This window comes from Octopus bimaculoides, chromosome 5, assembly GCF_001194135.2.
Source record: "Octopus bimaculoides isolate UCB-OBI-ISO-001 chromosome 5, ASM119413v2, whole genome shotgun sequence".
NCBI lineage: Eukaryota > Metazoa > Mollusca > Cephalopoda > Octopoda > Octopodidae > Octopus > Octopus bimaculoides.
In genome coordinates, this window is record NC_068985.1 from 17,448,289 (window position 1) to 17,472,489 (window position 24,201).

Here is a 24,201-nt window from a genome sequence, read left to right on the forward strand (position 1 = left end):
TATTAATGTTTAAATATCAGGAAAACGATTAATAGAATTGGTAGAGCATGGTACCAAAAAAATGTCTGCAGTTAATAGTTAAGGGCTCTTAACAGAGTTCAACCACACCGAAGTCAATGGTACTTGCTTTATCAGAGACGATAAAATAAAGTTCCAGACAAGTACTGGGTGGTAAAGTATTCCAGATGTAAATGGAATTATAAGTGAAGATGGTATTGAAGTTATCAATAGTTGACAGATGTAGAATACGAGTGTACAAGATGTAACAGGGGAAGGAAAAACACGGGAAGAGAGAGAGAGAATTAATGCTATCTTCTCTGCCTAAGCTGATTTGATGTAGTGTGACCTGATCACTTCCGTTTGCTGAATTAACAATTCAGTATATATTAATATTTGTTAGTTAAATACACACAGATATTATAAAAATAATTAATTGTACTATTAATGTTTTTAAGAACATGTCTAATGGATTTTAAAATTTCGCTACATTTTATTTTTACTTCTTTTAAGCAGAAAGTCACTGCAGGAATGCAGGAAGCTACAGCGCCACCTTTCGTAAAATCTAAGGATGAATAACTCTTACGCTCAAGAAATTTGAGGTTTGTCTTGCTCTACAAGAAAGCTGTTTGCATGCAACACAAGAGAAAAAGAGGAAAATTTAACTAAGCGTCGCCGAACTAATCTTGAGGGCGACAGCAGAAAAAAGAAACACTGACGTCCTTCCTTACAGAAAGTTTTCTCCTTACATAAAGCAAGATGAACGCTAGTCAGAGCGGAGGCGGTGGCAGCATGGGGTCCGATGAAATATATACCTGTGACTATAAGTCTGGAGACAGTAGTTCTGGCGGGGCTATTAGTCTCAAGATATTGGTGCCAAACGCAATAGCAGGAGCTATCATTGGCAAAGGTGGCGAAACAATAGCTCGAGTTCAAAATGAAGCTGGTGCTAAACTGAAAATGTCCAAGTCCAACAATTTCTATCCAGGCACGACTGAAAGGGTGTGCTTGATTACTGGGCCATTCGAAGCCGTCCGCAAAGTACATAACTTTATAATGGAAAAGATTCGTGAAAAACCAGATTTGAATACTAGATGTGACGACTATCGTGGACCTTACGAACGAAATCAACAAATCAAAATCCTCGTCCCTAACAGCACTGCCGGTATGATAATCGGTAAAGGAGGCAATTTTATTAAACAGATTAAGGCAGAAAGCGGAGTATCAGTGCAAATATCACAGAGCCAGAAAGGTACATATATACCAGAACGATGTGTTACAATTGCAGGCGATGTGGATGGTAATAGAACGGCAGTCGATATGATCTTACGAGTTATAGCTGAAGATCCTCAGAGTGGCTGCTGCCCTAATATAAGTTATGCTGAATTCTTGGGTCCCATGTCAGGAAACAATTCAAATGCTTTACCCTTCACTCACATGAACTATAGAAACCAAGATCAGATGGGTTTAGCAGCGAATAACAACTTGGGAACTTTCAATTTCGGATTTAACAATTTCGGAAATAATTCTAACTCTAATGTATCTAACATGAGTGTAAACAATGCTAACCTTGGTGGTGGAGGTTCAGGAGGAGGTGGTGCTGCCGGAGGAGCAATCAACAGCTCAGCACTAGAAAACTTAAAAGTAACACTTCGTAACTATGGATTCACTGACATGGCAATTGAAGAGATAGGAGCAGCGATGAGTACACTGGCTAATTATGGTATTCTCACCAATATTGGTTTAAACCTAGGAGCCCTTAACAACTTAGGCACTGGAAGTGGTGGACTCAACCTGCAAGGCCCACAAGGTTCAAATATGATGTCTGGTTGCAACACGCCCACTACCAGTGTTAGCAACCCGTTTGTCAATAGCAGTAACAATAACTGTATTTTTGGTCCCGTTGGCAGCTGCCCGTCAGCGATGGAGAATTTTGCATCAACATGCGCTAGTACCAGTCCCTTCAATAATTCCTCAGCAAATATGAACAGCGAGAGGTTTGGTGGTAGCCCAATGTTAAGTGATTCATTTGGCACTGCTGTCAACTACTCAATGAATAATCCAGTTTTTGCAGCAGGTCCAAGTACTTCTGGTGACCAAATGAAGAATCAAATGTCTTTTGGACATAATTCATCTGTGTACAGCCCTACAGAAGACAAGTCCGGACCGACAACGAAGAATGAAATAGAGGTTCCAGAAACAATTGTTGGAGCCATCCTCGGACCAGGTGGCAAGGGAATTGTCGAACTTCAACAGATGACCGGAACAAACATTCAGATATCAAAGAAGGGTGTGTACGTCCCTGGTACTCGAAATAGAGTGGTTACTATTACCGGTACGCCCAATAGCATCACAAAGGCTCAGATACTTATTCAACAACGTTTACAACAGGAAGAAATGAAACGGGCGCGACAACCACTGGCTCGTTAATGTAATTATATATATGTATATATATATACACATATATGTGTATATATATATATTGTATGCGTGTGAAATCAAATCTCACGAGCTTCATTCTTCAAGTTTTCATTGATTATTGTGGGTTTACAAACAGGATAAAATGTACTAGATTAGAATGTTTTTAGATATTCACCACACGTGTTATAGAGGAGGTTAGCTGGTCGCTGTCATTTTCAAAAAATATCCTTTGAACATCTTTTAACTCTTCAATTTATATGTGGATAATTGTCTATATAACGGTGTAGTACTATTTCTCACTAACATTTTTTTAGAAGTTTATTCAGTTGAAGAATTTTGGTGGCAATTTATAATGTGCCGGATCACCAGAAATATTTACACACATTACTCACACACATATTCACACAGAATGTGTTTTATTTTCTTCATTTTTTTTTCTTTTTGCAAATAGTTTTATTTCACTTCCACTAGATAAATTGTTATTATTTATTTGTGAGTTAACGAGAATCAGTTGGATTCTTTCCGCCAAATTTGTTTTAAATGTAATCATCTTTCTCTAGTGACTTCTCACTTAAATGGCTTGTTCATAAACTTGTTACTGTATTCATTTTGCTACAATTATTATTATTATTATTTTATTTTTTTGTTAGTGGCAGCTTTTTGCTTAATCATTTTTCATCACCTGCCGAAGAACGAACAGGACTAGGTTAGAACGAATGTTTCCCATCAAAATTTCAATTTTTTCAACTATTTTGTAAGTTCCTCTTAATTTATTAATTAGCAAAATGAAATTTGTTAAATATTTAACTTGTGTGCGTATTGTATGTAAATAATAGTTTTTAATGCTTGTAACCATGGTATTTTCAAGTGTGGTCCCCAACTCTTATACTTTCACTTTTGACAAACATATGTATACAGACAAATAATATTAGTTTGCAAATAAGGACTTGTGTGGTTGTACATGTGTATACACACGTGTACGTATATTTATATATATATATGTGTGTGTATGTGTATATAAGTACGTGTGTATTCATAAGTAGTTGAATATTCAAATATATATATATATATGTTTGTACAGCGTGTATATTTGAGTGTGTGTGTATGTATATAAACGCATGTGTATACATATTTATGGGTTTATTCATATAGCTATGTATATATACTTACATTTGTGTTTATAGTCCAACCCAATCCAGCATGGAAAAATGTACGTTAAAAGAGGATTATATATGTACACACACATTCACAAAATTATATATATATACATACATACACACACACACACACACACACACTGCACACGAAGGTGAGTCATTATTTACAATGCACTTAATTTTTTCCCTACTGGCAGGAAGGTTGGTTGTGTGTTTCTCACTAGACGTGGTCTCCCTCAAATCACTATGGGTTAGGTTTGAACTGGAAATACCAGTTAAGTAGTTATGTTCACCATGGCCACTTTGCTTTCTGTTTGCTCAAAGAAGAGCAACTTTCAGTGATCCATTTTCTGTAGGCTAAGGGTATATCAGGGAGTGAAATCTAGTGAAAACTTTTGGCACAGTATGAGAACAGTGTGTTGTTGCAACAGACTACATAAGAATCAGTTGAATTCAAAAACGGTTGCACAAGTGTCATGCATCAATGAGAATCTGGATGCCTGACCAACTCTCTTGTGATGACAACATTGAACTAGCTCATGACCTAGAGCTACCAGTGAAACTGTTTGCAACTGATTTGACCTTAGTAAAGTGTATGCAAGTTGGATCATAGAAATTAAGGAACAGTTATAAGTGCATTGTGAAAATTTATTGACTCAGTCTTGTGTGTGTGTGTATATATATATATACACGCACACACACACACATGCATATGCAAATGTGTGTATGTGAAACAGGTTTTGCACAAAAACATATTTCAATATAAGTTAACATTTAGTGTTACAAGGCAGCAAGCTAGCGGAATTGTTAGCACACTGGACAAAATGCTTATTAGCATTTCTTCTATTAATTCAAATGCTGCCGATGTCAACTTTGCCTTTCATCCTTCTGGGCTTGATAAAATAAGTACCTGATTAGCAATGGGGTCAATGTAATCGACTTCTCCCTTCCCTCAAAATTACCGGCCTTATGCCAAAATTAGAATTTAGATAGTGTTGAATGGATCTTCTCACTGAAATTGGTCTGTTTTTATTTATGAAAGATTAAACCTTAAAGGACATTTTCTTCTTCCTTCATATTTCTATAAGAAGTTAGGATAAAATTATATCTGAAATTTCTATTCAAATTCTTATGACCATTAAACATACTTTCTATCTGGTTCCATTCTTCAGTTTGTTCACAGATGAATTCTCACAAAAACCAATCATTTCTGTATTTCATTACATAATCTCAATTCTTTCAACATATTTGTTTCTTCTATTCCTTTATCAATTATATGTTTATTTGACAGATAAAATAGGTGGTGATTATAACATCTTAACATTTGAAATAGTCCTTGTATTCCTGCTGAAAGTTATGTCCATTTTTAAAGAGATAAGTTTTTTTTTTTTTTTTTTAGTTTTTTTTTTAAACATAATTTTCATTAAAAAGTTGCTTTTGATTTCATGGAAAGCATTTAAATATATGGTTGAAAAATACATTACAAATATTCTGGTATGGCATTACCATTGTCTTTCAAGTCTATTCTTAGAAGTGTTTCATATATTTACACATTTTTTTGTTCATTCCAATACACCAGATTGTATCGAACATTGACACATGTTAATACAAAAAATATTTCTAATTATAACTTGAATAAGACATCTTACATTGATACTGAACTTTAATGTAAAGTATACACATTTAGTCATTGTAGGAGCCATGCTTAATCTCTTAAATATATGCAGTTTTTGCTTGCCTACTATTTATTTCATATAGATATATGGCTAAAAGTTACCCTCATCTTACAAGGATCTGACAGTTTATTTTCATCCATAGTCTATTAAGATACATCTAAATATGGCTGGTAATTCTGAAATCTGTGAGAATAATTAAACACCACACTAATTATTGAAGAACACAGCTATGTTTTCCTTTCATTTGCATTGATTATATATCCATGATATACAAATATTCACTCATAATAAACAAGAAATGAAACAATTTAGCTGATGATTTAGGTGATTTAATATTCATTAAATATATCAAACTATGTAGAAAATTGTATTTTAATTTACACAAATTAATCATTAAATTAGTTATATGTTACATCTTCAGTGTTACCATCCACCAAAAGTTTTTATCTTTATACTTACACAAACACACACACACACATATATATATATATAGATATGAAATGATCACTTTTTGTTCGAATATTTATAGTCTGAACTCAACAGACTGTAACTGTTGAAAAACCTGGAACTCTATAGACATTTTATTATGTATGTGATAAATGCTACATTTTGTTTTTAATTTTGCTCTTTCACCTAACACATCTAGTCATACTTTTCCCTTTATACATCATCACCATCATCTTCTAGTTTATCTATCTCTTTGATGTTCACTACTATTGGAGCTCCTCCTAATGGCTTTTATAAATCCTGATTTCAAGGAGTTGGTGATAGCAGACATAAGATTTGAGCCTAGTTTACTTTTCTCTGGTTAAATTTTAAGGTGCTGTTGCCTGCTTTGGACTTGAAGGGTTTATTTAAAGTTTTGGCATTTTTATATACATAATATTCTATTAACTCACTAACATACAGAAAACAAATTTCCACTTCATTGTAAATGTTTCAAACAATATTTATTATTTTATCAGATTAGTTTTCATGCAATTCAGTGTAACATCCTTTAAGTTACACAATAAGCCTCATAATCCTTAAGTTTACAAGTTCTATTCATTCATTAAAAGAGCATTAACTGTGATATTTATTTCTAAGACTTGGTCTCATAAACAGTTGCCTTCTTAGACTAGGTATCTTACAGATCTTTTTCATTTGTTATTTTTTAACTGCTTCACTTTGGTGGGCTATTGCATGTACTGTTAAGCGTTTTAAATCATTCAGCTTCTCTTATTTTCTTTTTTCTTTTTATAGAAGGAAAAAAATGTGTAAATGACATTGAACTGCCAACATAATGAATGAATAGATGTTATTTCTAAAATTATGCCTGGGAGATGTATATCCTTTATAGCAATTATATTGCTATTAAACAACACTAAAAGTTTTGAGATTTAAATTTATTTGAGAATCAACAAAATTTATCCACCATTCTACTACATTGTAAATAGCCCACACTAAGACAACTTAACTTATATACAGAAGCATTTTCACATAATATCAAATTACTGCCAAATTTATTGACAAAGTCCAAGTTATCTTCTATTTTAAATCACATTTTGTAATCACTAAATTTAATATTTGTTGAATGTGAACACCAAGTACAGAAATTGACTCCTTAGACAAAAACAATCTTGGTTTAGTACATATATTCGATGAAGGAAAGGAAAAAATAACTAACTTGATTCTAAAATGTTTCATTTTATATTTTGTAAAAATATTGTAATTTTTCTTCCATTTTTTTTTTTTTTCTGTCTTAGTTAAATTTATGAGCTGCACTTATTTCACAAATGATTTAATCTGAGATTGTATTGAAATTAAAATAATTGCATCATGGAAGAATGATACTAACTATTTAAAATATATACACACTTTTATATTTTTCTGTTGTAATTTTGTAATAATAGCATGTTAATAATATATGTGTATTAATTACATATATATATATATTATGTACACTTGCTATCATTACAAAAATAATAATGCAGATGTGAGTATAACATGTGCATGTGTGTTTTAATCGCTACTATGATTCTACAACAATACTATTGTGTTGGTTATACTTAGTTATATAGAGATATATGAGTACTTAGTTTATTTCCTAGAGTCTGTACATTTGAAGTGGCTGACCACTCTACTGGACATAGCATTTCATTTAATGTTTGATGTTTATCAAGTATATAGGTGTCATTGAGCTACATCTGATGTGGAGTAATATGTAGTAGAACATGTGCAAAATAGAGAACAGATTTTGTAGCTGTATGCCATTGATGTCAAATATAATACATTAGGAGAAAGACAGTGAGAGAAATAATGAAAAAGTGTATATATATATGTATGTATATATATAATCATAAGCTAATTAGATAACTTACAATTAACAATTCTATATTGACGAATTAAAATATTTATGAACATCTACATTACCCACCAAAAAAAATCTTTTTTTTTTCAATGTGTCAATGTGTATATGCATTTGTACATAGGTATAACATTATATATGTGTGTGTATATATACACATACACACGTGTGTGTGTGTGTGTACACATATATATATGTATGTATAATATGTTGTTGTATATTGTGTTTGTAATACTTTTATATTCATTTATAATACATTTATATGTATACACATAAACTATATGCAAACAAGTCTACATATGTAACCTACAATTACATATACATGTATATATATTTATACATAAACATGTGTGTGTATTCATAAAATGTTAGTTTAGTGAGTCAGATCCTTGTGTTCTCAAGCTTAACATTTTTCTTATTTTTTTGTCCGATTTAAAAATTACTTTCCTGTTTCTTTGTCTTGAGTGAGTTTGTCCTAAAAACAGTTTCCTGTTTTATGTTAGGAGTTTAGAAAACATTTTTTAATTTTTTTTATTTAATTCATTCTTTATAATCTTGTTCTTCACACTTGATTTCTAATGTTTTGTGCCAAAGTGTATGAACTCTTATTACAGAAGATGGCAATAATTACAGTGCTATGACAAATATAATTACTTGCTTGTAATCAAAATATACTCATCATTTTATAGTCACTTAATCTAGGAAGACCATTCCTGTATATATATATATTTATATATATATATATATATAGGTTTAATATATAACCTATTAAATCATTTATTAAATTGTTTTCCTTCAAATTTTAAAATTAAAACCATAATTAAAAGGCTTGCCATGACAATCTTTCTTGGCTGACACTGTTAGAAATTATTTATGGTTCAATAAAAATAATATAAATTATATCCCTACACACACACACCCACCCACCTTTTCATATTTTGTCAATGTTTGGTTTCTGTTGTTTAAATTCATATATGCAAATTAACATGATGGTGCATATTATCATAAAATTATAACAATATAATTGTGTCTTCTCTCACAAAATAAGTTTTAAATGCTTTTCAAGATTATCTCTAAAGCCTTCATTGCATTATAACAATTAAATTATAAGTATGTTATTTGTTGATAATATATCCCTCCTTGTCATGTTGCTGTTCCCTTTTAAAGAATTTTATAAAACATCATACTGTTCCATTTATGTTTCCTTTTTAATCAGCAATGCTTTCTTTCTTGGAATTTCAAGGCCAACTATTTCAATTTTGAGAAGACAGTCTGTTGCTTTCATTTGTCTTCTAAATATATTTACTGATGCAATAAAAATTCAGGATATTTTACATTTAGTTCATATTAATTAATCTTGTTCAGCATTTTGTTAAGATCTTCACACTACAGATGTACACACATTTACTAATCATAAAGCTGTTGCTTATTGCAAGTCTTCATATTTTAATTTGTGCATCCAACTAACAATTAAAAATTGTGAGTTCTTTCATTTTCTTTATCTACATAAGTAATCTTTGTTGACATTTGTATTTAGCCTATATATTCAGAGAAATACATAATGCCTACATGGTTTTCATAAAAAAATAAAACTAGATAATATATGGATATGAGTTTGATGGAAAGTTTATTTTTTACAAAAACAAAAGTATATTGAAGATTTTTACCATTAAAAGAACTTATCTATCTACACAGTTACTTTTTTAGATTTCTTTTAATAAACAAATGCCACCTTTTTCTTCTTTTTTTTTTTAATTCTTATATAAGTGTTAATAACTATGAAATAGTCAACTATATAAACTTGTTCTGTAGGATTCTGCTCTATAATTGCATAGAGATCAATTACTAAGTATAGAGAACTCATGAAATTTGCCATAGTATTTTATAATGTAGTTCTAAGTATTGTAGGTTTCTTTCTATAAAATATTCTCATGTTTTGTTATTGTAGCTGGCAAGGTTATACAATTTTCTTAAATACATTTTTTTTTATGAGCTATCATGATCTATGCCTATTTTTAAGTATTGATATTTGATTAAAGTAGAATTTCAATGTACATGTTTTTAGATATGATTTTTGTATTCGAATACATTTTTTACAAACTAGATGATAAAATCGTTTTTAATTATTATTTCTAATTAACTAAAACACATTATTTTCTATTGCAAATTTTGGGGAAATGGCAATGTAAAACTAGTTGTTGCAGTCATTTGAGAGTGCCTATCTTGTAAATATATCTCACAGTCATTACTGAAAATTTGAAACATTTGTGTTTAAAAAGGAAAACTAGTATTTGCTTCTTTGGTAAATCTCTTTTCTATGTGGAAAAAATATATCACAGATTTAAACTACTGTTCTATGTGCTTCTATGTAGAACTGCATTAATTTTCATTTTATTTTATTTTTATTTTTATTCTGTCGTTCATAAAATTATTAATATATGAAGAATAGCATGTTTACAACTTTTAATTTCCATTTTATTATGGCATATTTGTAACGACATATTTACATATATCATTATTTTTAACTCATTGTTATTTATTAACTTTCTGAGAAAAATATTTTTTTATTTCCTTCTGTCACTATAATTTTTTTTTTATTTTGAAATGTTTTCTACAAGTTCCATTAATTCCATGAAATTTTGATTCCATGTGAAAAGAAATAACTATTGAAAACTTTCATTATTTCATTAAGGAACTAATTTCCCTTCATTTCCTTATTGCTTTACCTTTTAACATTACGACTTATAAGAGGCTTCAGTATTTAATCTGCATTAAGGAAATCCTGTGGTTTTATATATGTAATGAGAAAAAAAATTAGTTTTATATTTAAAATTTTATTTCTGCTGTTGGCTGTTTCATTACATCTTCATGCATAGCAAAAAACAAGCAAACAACATGTATTCCTCTGTTAATTGTTGATGTGGAATATTTGTTGTATATCATCCTTCACAGCATTTATATAGTGATATTCTTTATCTTAGGGCATAAACATTATATCTAGCATTTTTATTTCATTTCCACTGGTTTCCTTTTATTTGAAAAAAAAAAAAAAAAATTCCAATAAAGTATGAAGCATTTTATGATTGTAATGATTATAATTTCTGTGACAAATTTGTTGGATTTAATGATGGAGGGAAAACATCTTTTGTTGTTGTGGGAATAGCTTATGCACACAATTCACTATTATTATCTGCTCAAATATATGTTATATTCGTATGCATTATGTTTTTTCAAATATTTGGTGTGAATTCTATGATAGACAGAAATGGTATTATATTACGCTTATATGCAGGTTGTTTAGAATAAGGAAATATCAAAAAACTTCCATAAATTGTTAAAAGTTTTGTCTGACTATGAACCAAGTGAATTAAAATGTGTTGGAAATAATATTTTACTATTAGATTCTTGTATACATTTAAACATATGTACTTTGAATATTACAGTTATTTGTTGAGACTAATAATCCATAGAATCAATACATTATTTAAGTGCATTGTTGATTGTAATTTCTTTTTCTTCCAATTTGGTTGAATTCCATATATCCACAGCTGTTTTATAATTATATAATAATCAGGAAATTTACTAATGTTCTTATTGAATACTTTTCAATTTTTAATTCAATATTTAATTATTCTTAGATCATTATGGCATTTTTATTTGGTTGTGATAATGCTAATCAGAACATTGTACCAGAAAAATCAGATATATGTATGCATTCATACACAATCACACATCATATGACAAATGTTTTGAAACAACAAGTTGGTACAAAAATGTTATTTCACTCTTCATGTTTTGCAATGATATTTGATCAAAAATATGGTCAAATCTTCTAGAAAGGGGTTTTCTTTAAAATCTTTAATGTACGTCTTCTCAATTATAATGGATATACCCAGGTCTGCCAAATCACTCTACCATTTGAACTCTAACAAAATATCCCATAAATATTGCTTGAATGATAAATTAATTTGAGACACTTTTTTATATTTGATCTCTATTGTAAATATCTGTTGGTCATATTTGTCTGTTGCTAGGGAAATAATAGATATTTAGATAACTTTTAATATTCAAATATCAAGTGTTCATAAAAGTATTTCATCTTATTTTAACAATAACTTCAAGAAGTATAAAATCTTTTCATAATCTAAAGCAAGGAATATGACTGTCATGTATACTATTTGAGTATTGATCACATTGTTATGAAGTGATTCAAATTTAATTTGGACAAATGTTGAACTCCTTACTAGCACTAAAGAACCTGCTATAGAGTTCTTTGCTTTCACCAGTTCTTTCTACTTTAATGTCCTCAGGAATTTGGATCATCATCACCTCATATTGTTAACCACATAATCGTTATCATAATCCAGCAATACTCTTATGGTCATGTGATGTTGTCACTAACGCTTTGGGATTGAAAGTTTCAAAACAGCTCTTAGAGGCTATATATGGCTTGGAATATCCCAAAAGTATTTTGTTATGTCATCCACTGTACCTAAGGTTTTATGTATTTCTTCAGTTATTGCAAAATTGTCATCAATACTTACTTCTATGGAATTAATTCCCGAAAACCTGATTAATTCCATATTGAAGTAAATTTTTATCTTTAAAAAAAAGTCAAAAAGAATGCTATTATCTATTCGAAATATAATTATCAAAGAGTTTGTTTTAAAACAAAGAAACAAAAAATGGATCCAAACTAATGCCAGTGCAACATCTTTTTTGTTAATTTTACTGAATATAAATTATTTTCAAAATAGTTAATAGATTTCTCAGTTGTCATTTGTTTTTTGTTTGTTTGTTTTTTTATTTTTATTTTTTTTACATGCCTATTCATCAGAAAAGAGGGGCCGGCATTGTCTTATTGTTTTAAGAACGACTTTGTTGTTACTCTTTGTAACTTTTTCAAAGGGAAGTTGATATAAATCGAAATTTTATAATTCTGGAAGGAAATGGGTTTGCTCTCTTTCACACACTCACACATACAAACATATGCACATAATTGAAAATATTCTATAAAATTCAACTTTTCTCATTTATTACATTAAATATATTTTGTTTATAAAATTTCCAAGATTTTTTTTTTCTTTTTTTTTCTACAAACACATAACATTATTCTTGTTATTCAAACATTTTGAACTTTACACAATTTGGTTTTCATTTGTTAGTATTTTATTTTAACCGTCCCATTACAGAAATCACATAACCACATTTTAAGCCTGGATAACAGTTTTGTCGTGTTTTCGATACCCTCAGATATTTGCTTTGATGCTGTTTATAGGATAGTTTAATGCAGATAATACTGAATCTAGAAACTCAGCTTCTTAGGTGATAATTACTATTCTCAATCATGAGAGCAAACTGACGATTATTAGAATTCAAACAAACCATAGTTTACTTTTAAGTATTGGCAAGCGGTGACATAATTCTTAAATATGTATCTCCTAAGTGTTTAGTGATTTTAATATAATGAAAGTAAAGTGAAAGAAATTTCGATATTGCATGTATTGTTTGTGCCTATGAATATTTCTTTCCTTTCATATAAAAAAAATCATTTTAACTTTCCCTCTACATTAGCAAAATGAGATATGTGTGATGGAGAGAGAGAGAAAGATGCAGGTACCATAGACCAGATCATATTACTCTCTTTTTCTAAAGAAATGTTTTTGATACTTGTCATCCATCAACTGATAAAATTAGTTTGATATATATCTACTTACTTTTATGTTATAAACTTTTAGCAAAACCATTTGATTTATTATATGAAAGGAGTGATTGAATTGAATCCACTTTCAATAGATACATTTATTATTGACTGTTGATCAATAAGAACGCAAGTGTAATCCTGACCTTATCAATTAAAGTCATTGGATCAGTCTCATTTGAATATTGGTTTCTTTTATGTATTCATTATGTATAGAGTATCTGAAATTGCATCAGATCTTCATCATAACTGGACTACTAAAGCTAAGTGTTTCTATAGATTTAATTTGAGGAGAATTGTCAGTTATGTTAATTCTGATGCAATTTTTAGGCCTTGGTTAATGTTGTTTAAATATCTAGCATATGTAATCAGGATCCTTTTCTAAAGTGAATGTTAATGAAAAAGGCATGGAAACAAATCTGTGCTTGTAAGGTTGTAAAGCTTTTTCTCGCATAATTATTGAAATAGACTGGCATTTATTAATCAGGTTGGAAAAATTGACAGTTTGCACATACAGCACTACTATCATCATTCTTTCCATCCAGAATATTAGGTACCGCTGTTTTGCCATTTGTTTACCAGAATTCTTGTTTCTCTGTCTGTTCCATTATCTCAGAAAACGCTAAAACTAGGCAGTTTAAATCTTTTTATGAAATGATTACTGAATAAAGTGGGGTGGTAGATTGCAGAATTATTTGAAGTCCACAGTATTACTCTTACTGTTTTATTTGCTAATCAAACTAGATGATGTATCAAAAGAAATAAAAATATTCCTTCTGATAGTGGTAGCTACAAAAGGGTTAATTAATAGTGGGAAATACTAACTGTATTATGTAAAAAAATTATATTTTTATCATATATTCTTAAAAGAGAATGGTAAGGGAATCACATCACAGCCCAACTTGTAAAAATATATAAGCAACCCTAAATGACTAGAAATTTACAAGAAAAAAAAGATTGGTTAAAACCCATCTTTTATTTTTATCAGTTTTTTTTTTTAAGTTTGCATTTTGACAATTTTTTTTTTTCTTTGTTTAATGTCCTCAAAAATAATATTCCTACACTTTGTACAACACAAAATTTCAGTCTAAAATCTGCTTTCATTTTGATGCTTTTGGCAGTATTTTTTGTTTGTAAACTACTTCTCACAATAATTATTTTTATTTATTTAATGAATTTATCTTTCATTCTACTTTATATAATATTTTAATTTTGATATGCATTTAGCAGATTTTTATCAGGTTTCATATTTTCTTTGAGTCGGTTATATTTTTGTTGGCTTCCATGAGGAAATGCAGGGTGTCTTTTTTTTTTCCGCCTTCCCCCCATTTTGTCTTTGGCTCTCGTTCTCATTTAGGGAAACATGCTAGTTAAAGACAACAAAATACTTTACTGAAGGACATAATCCAATAGCTGCAGTGGAATGTTAATTTTCACTATTACTTCAGCTAATCAATCATCAGAAATTTGCATTTTTTTTTTTTTTTTTTTTAATAGAAAAAACTCCCTGAACCAAGACTATTTTATACATTCTGAAAACACTTTTCCCTTCAGTTTCATATGTGTATGAGCATTCACCATCATCCTTTTCAAGATAAAAATTGTGTTAATGCTTCATGCGTGTATGTGAGGTTGTGTGTGTATATGTGTATATATACTTATATGTATATATACACACATATATATGAATGCGCATCAGTTATATAATGATTGAATCTTAATATCATTCATATAGTTATATATCAACTTGTGTTAAAAAAATGTTCCTCAATTTGCTAACGAGTTATTATGCAGAAGATGAAGCAGTTCTGTTTACACTTTAGTTTATTTCACAATAATGAGGTTTTCAACCTTTTTCTGTTTTTGTTTTTTTTTTTTACCTCTTCAATATTTTCAATTGAACCATTTACAACATGCACTTGGATTGTTTTTCCATTTCCTTCCAGATATCTCTTGTTTACAGGATAAAGTATTGTTGTCTTATTGTTATGTTCACTTAAGACTAATATTTTGAAACATTAAAAAAGGTAAATATTCTGTCATTCTCTAGACTTTTTTTGTCGTGCTTTTATTTGTCAGCAATAACCTTGTTTCTCTCTTTTCATTCTGATCAGTGACACCATATGTGTATTTGATCTCTTATACATCACTGGTTCCAGTAAACAAACCAGTGCATTGGAATGCAGTATGCTTTTGGCATATAGAATGGGTTTTATGTAACTACATTGCAGTGTAGTTGGAATAATAAATACAGTATTTTTATTGTATAGCCCTTGATCTGCCAGGATATCCTAGATCCAACTCACATTATTGTTACAGAAAAACTAGACAGCACCACTATATAATGCACTCATGCTACAGTCTCTGACATGCAGTATATATATATATGGGAGTTCAGTGTGACAGTCTAGATACGTTGTACACTCTTTCCTGTTCTATTTCTGTACAGTGGCTACAGTTGATGGAGGTGAAGTTGAGGATTGATCAAAGTATAATAATTATTGTTCCCGTTCATATTTATAAATATTAACATTCCTATTTAGATTTGACAGTCTGCTATAGATTATGTCTCTAATTACAAGTGTAATGATTTTATTATTCAGCCAGAATTATTTTGAACATTAAGCTTCAAGTCCATTAATAATGAAGTATATGTCCTCTTTAATCAGTGCTTGTGTTTCACTATCAGGCAACATCCCACTTCGCACACAAGCATCATGTAACTGATCTTTGAACATTTTCCAAACAGTTTTTACTTTTTGCAATGGTCTCAGAACACCTGCTGAATTCTCTCCACTGCAAAATTCGGACCATCTTTTCTGCTGGTCTAAATTGTAGGTGTAAATTTCATTTGGTAAGGAGCCGGAAATAGCAAATGCTATAATCAATAACTCCGTTTACAATAATTTTTATCTCGGTGCAAGATAATGGTCAGTGTCAAACATAGTTATTTCCCTTGTATGTAACTACATTGTTTTTACCTCCCTTGTATTGATAAACCATGTAATATCATTTTGCAACTGTCGGTCATTCACTCTCGCCCCCGGGTACTAACCCGTTTGTAGTACCTGCATATCCGATAATTTTATTCACGAAATATTTTCAGTATGATTCAATCTACCTTCAAGGCAAACCTCACACAATCCTTATTAATAATTGTTCATAACATTTATACAGATTTAGTCTTGCGCTACAGTTGTTAGTTTGAGATTCAAATGTGTCGTTTTGTGTTGACATATTTAAAATAGTAATGATGAAAGTCTTTGATGCAATACCTACATTTACAAAATGGAAGTTCTATCTGTAGAAAGCTTCCATCAGTTTCTGCTGTAGGGTTGAAGAAACTAAGAATACTGAGTGAATTCATATATAAAAGACAATTACTACTTAGAAAAGTTTTCTCGATAAAATTTTTAGTGAATTCTCTCAGCATTACATTTGTTTCAGATAATAATCTTTGTATTCTTCCTAACTAAGGTGTTCAGGGCCTGTTCAAATTTGCATTCTAGGTAAACATTTGATCTTTTCCAAATGATTACAGGTATAAAATAAGGGAGTATCTTTCAATACTGTGTGTATTTGAAGATAACTTTCCAATGGTTTCCATCATCAACTTTCTTTTTGCTGAAAGCTTTAGAATTCAGATCAAAGATATCTTTGGGTATCAGAGAGGTCACATTGATGATAGTGCTTGTGTTTAGGAAAAACATGGAAATGAATACATCTTGGTTCTAAAGTACTTGTCTGAAAATCATTGACTAAAACAGGCTCAAAAGAGATAGCCATCAACTTGAGTCCATGGTTTCAATATTGAACCAATTTTTTTCTTTCTTTACAATTAGTTGCAAGCCTCTCAACTACACAGGCTCAAGTTCAAATAAGGGAAATATTTAGAAAATTCTCATCTTGACTAGAGTGTGTCATAGAATAATAGATATAATGTAAAAGCAACAAACAATTTTCACACTTAAGTGATGTTTCAATAAAGATAATCTTCTTGTGTGGATTTTCTGAGATAGGGAATTTAATATACACCAATGTATTGAAATTCATGTTGTTGTCTTGGTTATAGGCACACCAGCTGAAATGTGACTATAATCATCATTTCCTGTCTGCTTTCCATGCTGGCATGTGTTAGACCCTTCACTGAATGGAGTTATAGTTGAAAGGTGTTGATGTCCAGTAGTGAGACTGGTGCAAGTGTCTTGCTATCAAGGAAATACATGGCTGCCCTGAATTGGTGTCATTCAAATATGCAGACCTTGTTCATTGCTAAACCACTTTCACTATGTACTCCAGGGGGGGGAAAAAAGCCATCAGAAAGGTTCAATATGGTTTTTTTAATATATTGGGGATAACAACCAAATGTCCTTTCAAAGCAAAGTACTGGATTTATATCTTGGGGAGGAAAATAATGAGCTGGTCACATCTGGAATGCTTTTAATCATAATGAAGATTGGGGTTTAACAACATATTGGACATTCTCTTCAGTAGAACAACTATAGGGGTTTTGATCTTATAAAGGGGATTTAATCATTATATTGCTTCAGTCTCACCAGCATCCGTTTTCCATGCTGGCATGGGTTGGACGGTTTGACTAGGGCTGGTAAGCTGAGGTGCTGCACCAGATCCTAGTCAGTTGGTTTCTATGGCTGGATGCCTTTCCTAATGCCAACCACTCAGTGTAATGGGTGCTTTTATGACACCAATATCTGCTATGACTATGATTTCACTTGACTTAATGGGTCTTCTTCTCAAGCACATCATTTGTCATTGCCTCCATGAATCCCAGCACTCGGAAGGTGCTTTTTATGTGCCACCAGCATCATCCACATTGCCTCTGTGAAAGCCAATGCTTGATAGGTACCATTTACGTGCCACCGATAACAACCACAGCTATGATTTCACTTGGCTTAACAGGTCTTCTCAAGTACAGCACATCACCAAAGGTCTTGGCCACTAGTCATTACCTCCATGAGGCCCAACATTTGAAAATCATGATCCACTACCTTGTCTCATATCTTCCTGAGTCTCCCTCTTCTACAGCTTCCTTCTACTGGTAGAGATCGACGCTTCACACATCTGTCCATATCCATATGCATCACATGACCATACCAGCACAGTCATCTCTCTTGTACACCACATCTGATGTTTCTTATGCCCAACTTTTCTCTCAAGATGCTTTACACTCTGTTGTACACACACACTGATGTTACACATCCAGTTGTGCAAACTAGCTTCATTTCCTTCAAGCCTCCACATGTCCTCAGCAGTCACAGCCCATGTTTCACTGCTGTGTAGCATGGCTGTTTGCACACAGGCATCATGCAGTCTGCCTTTCACTCTGAGGGAGAGGCCCTTGGTTACCAACAGAGGTAGGAGCTCTCTGAAATTGGCCCAACCTATGCTTATTCTAACAGCCTCACTCTTAGAACTTCCACCCCCACTACTGACTTGATCACCTAGGTAACAGAAGCTAGATGCAGGAGGAGAGAGTAAGTTGTGGCAAAGGATTCAACGGAAGTTTACTTTTACCTTCTGCTAGAGTCACGTGGAGCTTAAGTGTTTCGCTCATAAACACACGCATTGCCCCTGGTCTGAGATTCAAACCCGTGAGCCCACTTCTCTTACCACTAGGCCATGTGTCTCCACACACACACACACACACACACACACACACACACACACACACAATATTTTTTTGTGTGAAGAGTACAGTAAAGTTTCCATCTACTAAATTCTACTGATAAGGTATTGGGCCAATTAGAGGCTATGATAGAAGACACTTCAAGGTGATGGTATTGAACCTGGAAACTATGGTTGCATAGTGAATTTCTTATCCGCTTGGCCATGTCAGTAAATAAAAGAGGATGACCAGGTGATTCTGCAGATCTTTTGTTTGTTTCACTCATTAGACTTTGGTCATACAAGAGCACTGCCTTGAAGAATTTTTAGTCAAATGAATTGACCCCAGTACTCTCTTTTTTTTAAGTCTGGTACTTCTATTGTCAGGCCTCTAAGTTATGGTGATGTAAACGCACAAACACCAGTTGTCAAGTGGTGGTGATAATAGACATGCACACTCACACACACACAAGCATATATACAACAGGATTCTTTCAGTTTCCATCTACTACATGCACTCTGAAGGCTTTGGTCAGTTTGAGGCTACGCCAAGGTGCTGTGCAGTGGGACTGAACTCAGAACCATTTGGTTGAGAAGCAAACTTTTTTATCACACAGCCACACCTAGTTCAATTTTATGTAATAATCCCATAGAAAAGGCTAGACAAACCAACAAATACAAGAGATTTAGCCTTTTTAAGTTGATGATGTTCAATGCAGAAAATGTACAGTATTCAAAATATTTTATCAGAAATTAAAAAAAAAAAAGAAAAATCGATGATATAAAAAGATTCAATGAATGATTGAAAATCTGTTAACTGATCAGACGATCCCAATATCCAATATGCTGTTCACTTCTACTACAACATTGAAATACTACATGGAACAAACTACCTGCATCAATTGTTAGTTGCTGAGACATCGCATCCTTTAAGACCTTCATGCTTCCTGAAATTCGTCAACACAACACCTGATATCCTCCCCTCCATACACATGCATACATCTATATCATGACTCATATTCTGTTCACTTACCTGACATTTGTACATAATTCTATGCACCTTTGATGAGTTGTAGTGCACCTGAGCACTATACATAATAATTTCATTATTATTATATTATATTATTAGTTTCAAAATTTTGGCACAAGGCCAGCATCTTTGGGGTAGGGGGTCAGTTGATTACATTGACCCCAGTGTTCAACTGGTACTTATTTTTTTGATCCTGATAGGATGAAAGACAAAGTTAACCTTGATGGAATTTGAACTCAGAGCATAAGGACAGATGAAATGTTGCAAAGTATTCTACCCAACATATTAACAGTTCTGCCAGCTTCCCACCTTTATCAAATTTTGGCACAAGGCCAGCAATTTCAATGGAGGAGGTAAGTTGATTACATCGACCCCAGTCCTCACATGGTACTCATTTTATTGACCCAGAAAGAATGAAAGTCAACCTCAACAACATTTGAACTCAGAACATAGATGGACAAAATTCTGCAAAGCATCTTGCCCAGCATGCTAATGGTTTTTCTAACTCATTGCCTTAAATACAGGAAATATTTATTTTTTTCTTGCCCACAGTGGGGGGCTAAACATAGAAGGGAGAAACAAGGACAGACAAAGGGATTATGTCAATTACATCGACCCCAGTGTGTAAGTGGTACTTATTTAATCGACCCCGAAAGGAGGAAAGGCAAAGTCAACCTCAGCAGAATTTGAACTCAGAATGTAACGGCAGACATAAATACAAGAAATATTGGAATCTGTCAACAAGCAGAAAAACTACTTAAAATGGTTAAAATTTAAGACTGCAAGACATTTTGGTGCTGACTACTTTACATCACTAATTCAACACTAATTTGATTTTAGGTATTTTAATGTTTCCCTCCCTCTCTCTCTTTCTGTCTATCTGTATTATATATATTTCTACATGCATGTGTGTACCTCTAGTGCCAAACAGTAGTCACCAAAAACAGACAATAGCCAGTCAGCCGTGCCAAATCATCAGCGTCCACATAGCTGTACCCAAGTGTCTCATTCGAAATAATTTAAACTACAAGCACATCATAGTTTCAGATCCCTTATTTTGAAGGTATGTTTTTTACCTTCTTAGTGTTACTTAATCTTAGAGGAAGACAGCGGAAGCCACACAGTCACAAACACACATATATATATGGAGAGAGAAAGAGAAGAGCTGTTATGAAATTGTCCTGGGTGTACAACAATCATGGAAGTCCCACATCTATGTCCCTGTGTCAACCATATGGTGAGCAATGTACCACTCTGATATATATATATATACATAGGTACAGGTATGGCTGTGTGATAAGAAGTTTGTTTCCCAACCTCATGGTTCCGGGTTCAGTCCCACTGCATGCCACCTTAGGCAAATGTCTTCTAACTATAGCTTCAGGCCAGCCAAAGCCTTGTGAATGTATTTGGTAGATGGAAACTGAAAGAAGCCCATAATATGTGTGTGTGTGTGTCTGCATTTGTCCCCCACCACCACTTGACAACCACTGTTTGTGTGTATATGTCCCCATGACTTAACAGTTCAGCAAAACAGACTGATAGAATAAGTACTAGGCTTTAAAAAGTATCAAGGTTGATGCGTTCAACTAAAATTTTTCAAGGTGGTGCTCCAGAATGGCCACAGTCTAAATGACTGAAACAAGTAAAAGAAGATATATATGACAGGCTTGTCTCAGTATCTGTCTACCAAATCCACTCACAAGGCTTTGGTCAGCCTGAGACTATAATAGAAGACACTTGCCCAAGGTGCCACACAGTGGAACTGAACCTGGAACCATGTGGCTGGTAAGCAAGCTACTTACCACACAGCCATTCCTGAATCATAAGTATATTTTTTCTTAACTAAATCATTGCTTTACAAATTTCTTAAAATATTTAGTTTTTGTACTAAATATCAATCTTGGCTGCGTGGCTAAGAAGCTTGCTTTGTAACTATATGATTTTGGGTTCAGTCCCACCGCACAGTATATTTGATGTCTCCTATTATAGCCCCAGGCTAGTCAATGCCTTGTGAGAGAATTTGATAAATGGAACCTATTTGGAAGCTCATTGTATACATATACACATGCACACTCACACATATGTTGTGTGTTCATGTGTAACCCATGCCAGCATGGAGAATGGATGTTAAACGATGAGGATGATGTGCAGGCATGGCTCTGTGATAAGAAGCTTGCTTCCCAACCACTTGGTTCCAGTTTAGTCCCACTGCATGGTACCTTTGGCCCCAGGCCAACCAAAGCCTTGTGAATGGATTTGGGAGATGGAAATTGAAAAAAGCCATTTGTGTATACATATATGTGTGTGTGTGTGTTTGTCTCCCACCACTTCTTAAAAACTGGTATTGGTGTGTTTACATCCCCATAACTTAGCAGTTTGGCAAAATAGACTGATAGAATAAGTACCAAGCTTAAAAAACAATAAGTTCTGAGGTTGATTCATTCGACTAAAAATCTTTCAGGGTGGTGCCCCAGCATGGCCGTGAATAAAAATCCTTTAAGGTGGTGCCCCAGCATGGCTGTGACTAAAAATCCTTCAAGGTAGTGCCCCAGCATGGCCGCGACTAAAAATCCTTCAAGGTGGTGCCCCAGCATGGCCGCGACTAAAAATCCTTCAAGGTAGTGCCCCAGCATGGCCGCAACTAAAAATCCTTCAAGGTGATGCCCCAGCATGGCCGCAACTAAGAATTCTTCAAGGTGGTGCCCCAGCATGGCCGTAGTCCAATGAATGAAACAAGAAAAAGGTTAAAGAGAAATTGTATATCATTTAATATATTAAGTAAAACCCTCATAAATTGTAATGTAGTGTTTTGAATTGTTAAAAACATCTTGTTTGTATTATAGTGGGGTTTTTTTTCAGAAAAGTTATATTGTTCAAGAGTTATGTAACATGATATCTTTCTAGATAGCATTTGAAATTGGGTTCAAAATGATTCCTCGAGAAATCTGCTAACAAAACAGGTCAAGAGACAGTCTGTTAGTAGATAAGAAACAGCATCATCATAAACAAGGTGGCTGCAGAAAGCTATTTAGAGTAGGATGTGCCATTCCTAAGCATTTAACAGCAACCAGCAATAAAATTTTCTCATCGACTACACATTTTATTTTCTAAGTTCTGTTTAAAAAAACATTCAACTAAATAACTAAATAGGTACAAGGCGTGGTTTTGTAGTGAAAAGTTTGCTTCCCAACCACATGGTTCCAGGTTCAGTCCCACTGCATAACACCTTGGGTAAGTGTCATTTGCTATAGCCTTGGACCAACCAAAGCCTTGTGGATGAACTTGGCAGATGGAAACTGAAAGAAGCCCATCATATATATGTGTGTGTATGTGTCTTTGTGTATGTGTTTGTTTTCCACCACTGTTTCACAACCGGTGTTGGTGTGTTTACATCCCATTAGCTTAAAAGACTGATAGAATAAGTACCAGACTTTACAAATAGTAAGTAATGAAGTTGATACATTCTATTAAAGATTCTTCAAGGCAGTGCCCCAGCATGGCCGCAGTTTAATGACCGAAGCAAGTAAGATAAAGAACATAAAAGATAAATTGTACTAGGCACAGATATAGAAGCTCACTATGTAACCACATGATCCCAGGTTCAATTCTACTCCACTTCTCCAGGGACAAATGCATTTCCTGTGTGTTGACTGATTCCAGGATTTCAATGTTGAGGTGGGAGTAGACAATATATTGGACATAGGGAATAGCTGATCTGAGTTAAGGAACTTTCAAGAAATGTAAGATGTTGATGCAGATACCGATGTCACGCAAATGGCACCCATATCGGTGGCATGTAAAAACACCTATTACACTCTTAGAGTGGTTGGTGTTAGGAAGGACATCCAGCCGTAGAAAACCATGCCAAATCAGACTGGATCCTGGTGCAGCCTTCCTGCGTGTCAGCCTAGTCAAACTGTCCAACCCATACCAGCAGGACAACAGACGTTAAATGATGATGATTTAGATTCTGGGATCCAGTTAATGTTTGTATGATGAAGACATTAACATTGTCTCTGTTAATGATAACTAACTTGCTATACCAATGTTTCTACTTGGTACTTAGTGAACAAGCTATGGAAGTGTAGTAGTTTAATGAGGAGACAATGCCTGTAACTTATGCAGGCCCTTAGAGATTGGTATGATCAATGCAATTGATGTAAAGTTTGATCAGAAACAAGGAAGTATTGGCAGTGACCTAAGATTCACTGATTGGTTGATGGAAACTAAGTCCATTATGTGTG

General features: G+C 32.9%; 1 protein-coding gene across 1 annotated transcript; it reads left to right on the forward strand.

Moving 5' to 3' along the window:
- The first annotated feature begins 112 nt into the window (after positions 1-112).
- Positions 113-15,336, forward strand: LOC106868435 (RNA-binding protein Pasilla). Its single transcript, XM_052968159.1, has one exon. The coding sequence runs from the start codon at positions 757-759 to the stop codon at positions 2,425-2,427; it is 1,671 nt and encodes a 556-aa protein (XP_052824119.1). The 5' UTR covers positions 113-756; the 3' UTR covers positions 2,428-15,336.
- Positions 15,337-24,201: the final 8,865 nt, after the last annotated feature.

Bases quoted from the DNA above. Each gene is read 5' to 3' on its own strand.
- LOC106868435 (XM_052968159.1), top strand. From the start codon at position 757: ATGAACGCTAGTCAGAGCGGAGGCGGTGGCAGCATGGGGTCCGATGAA.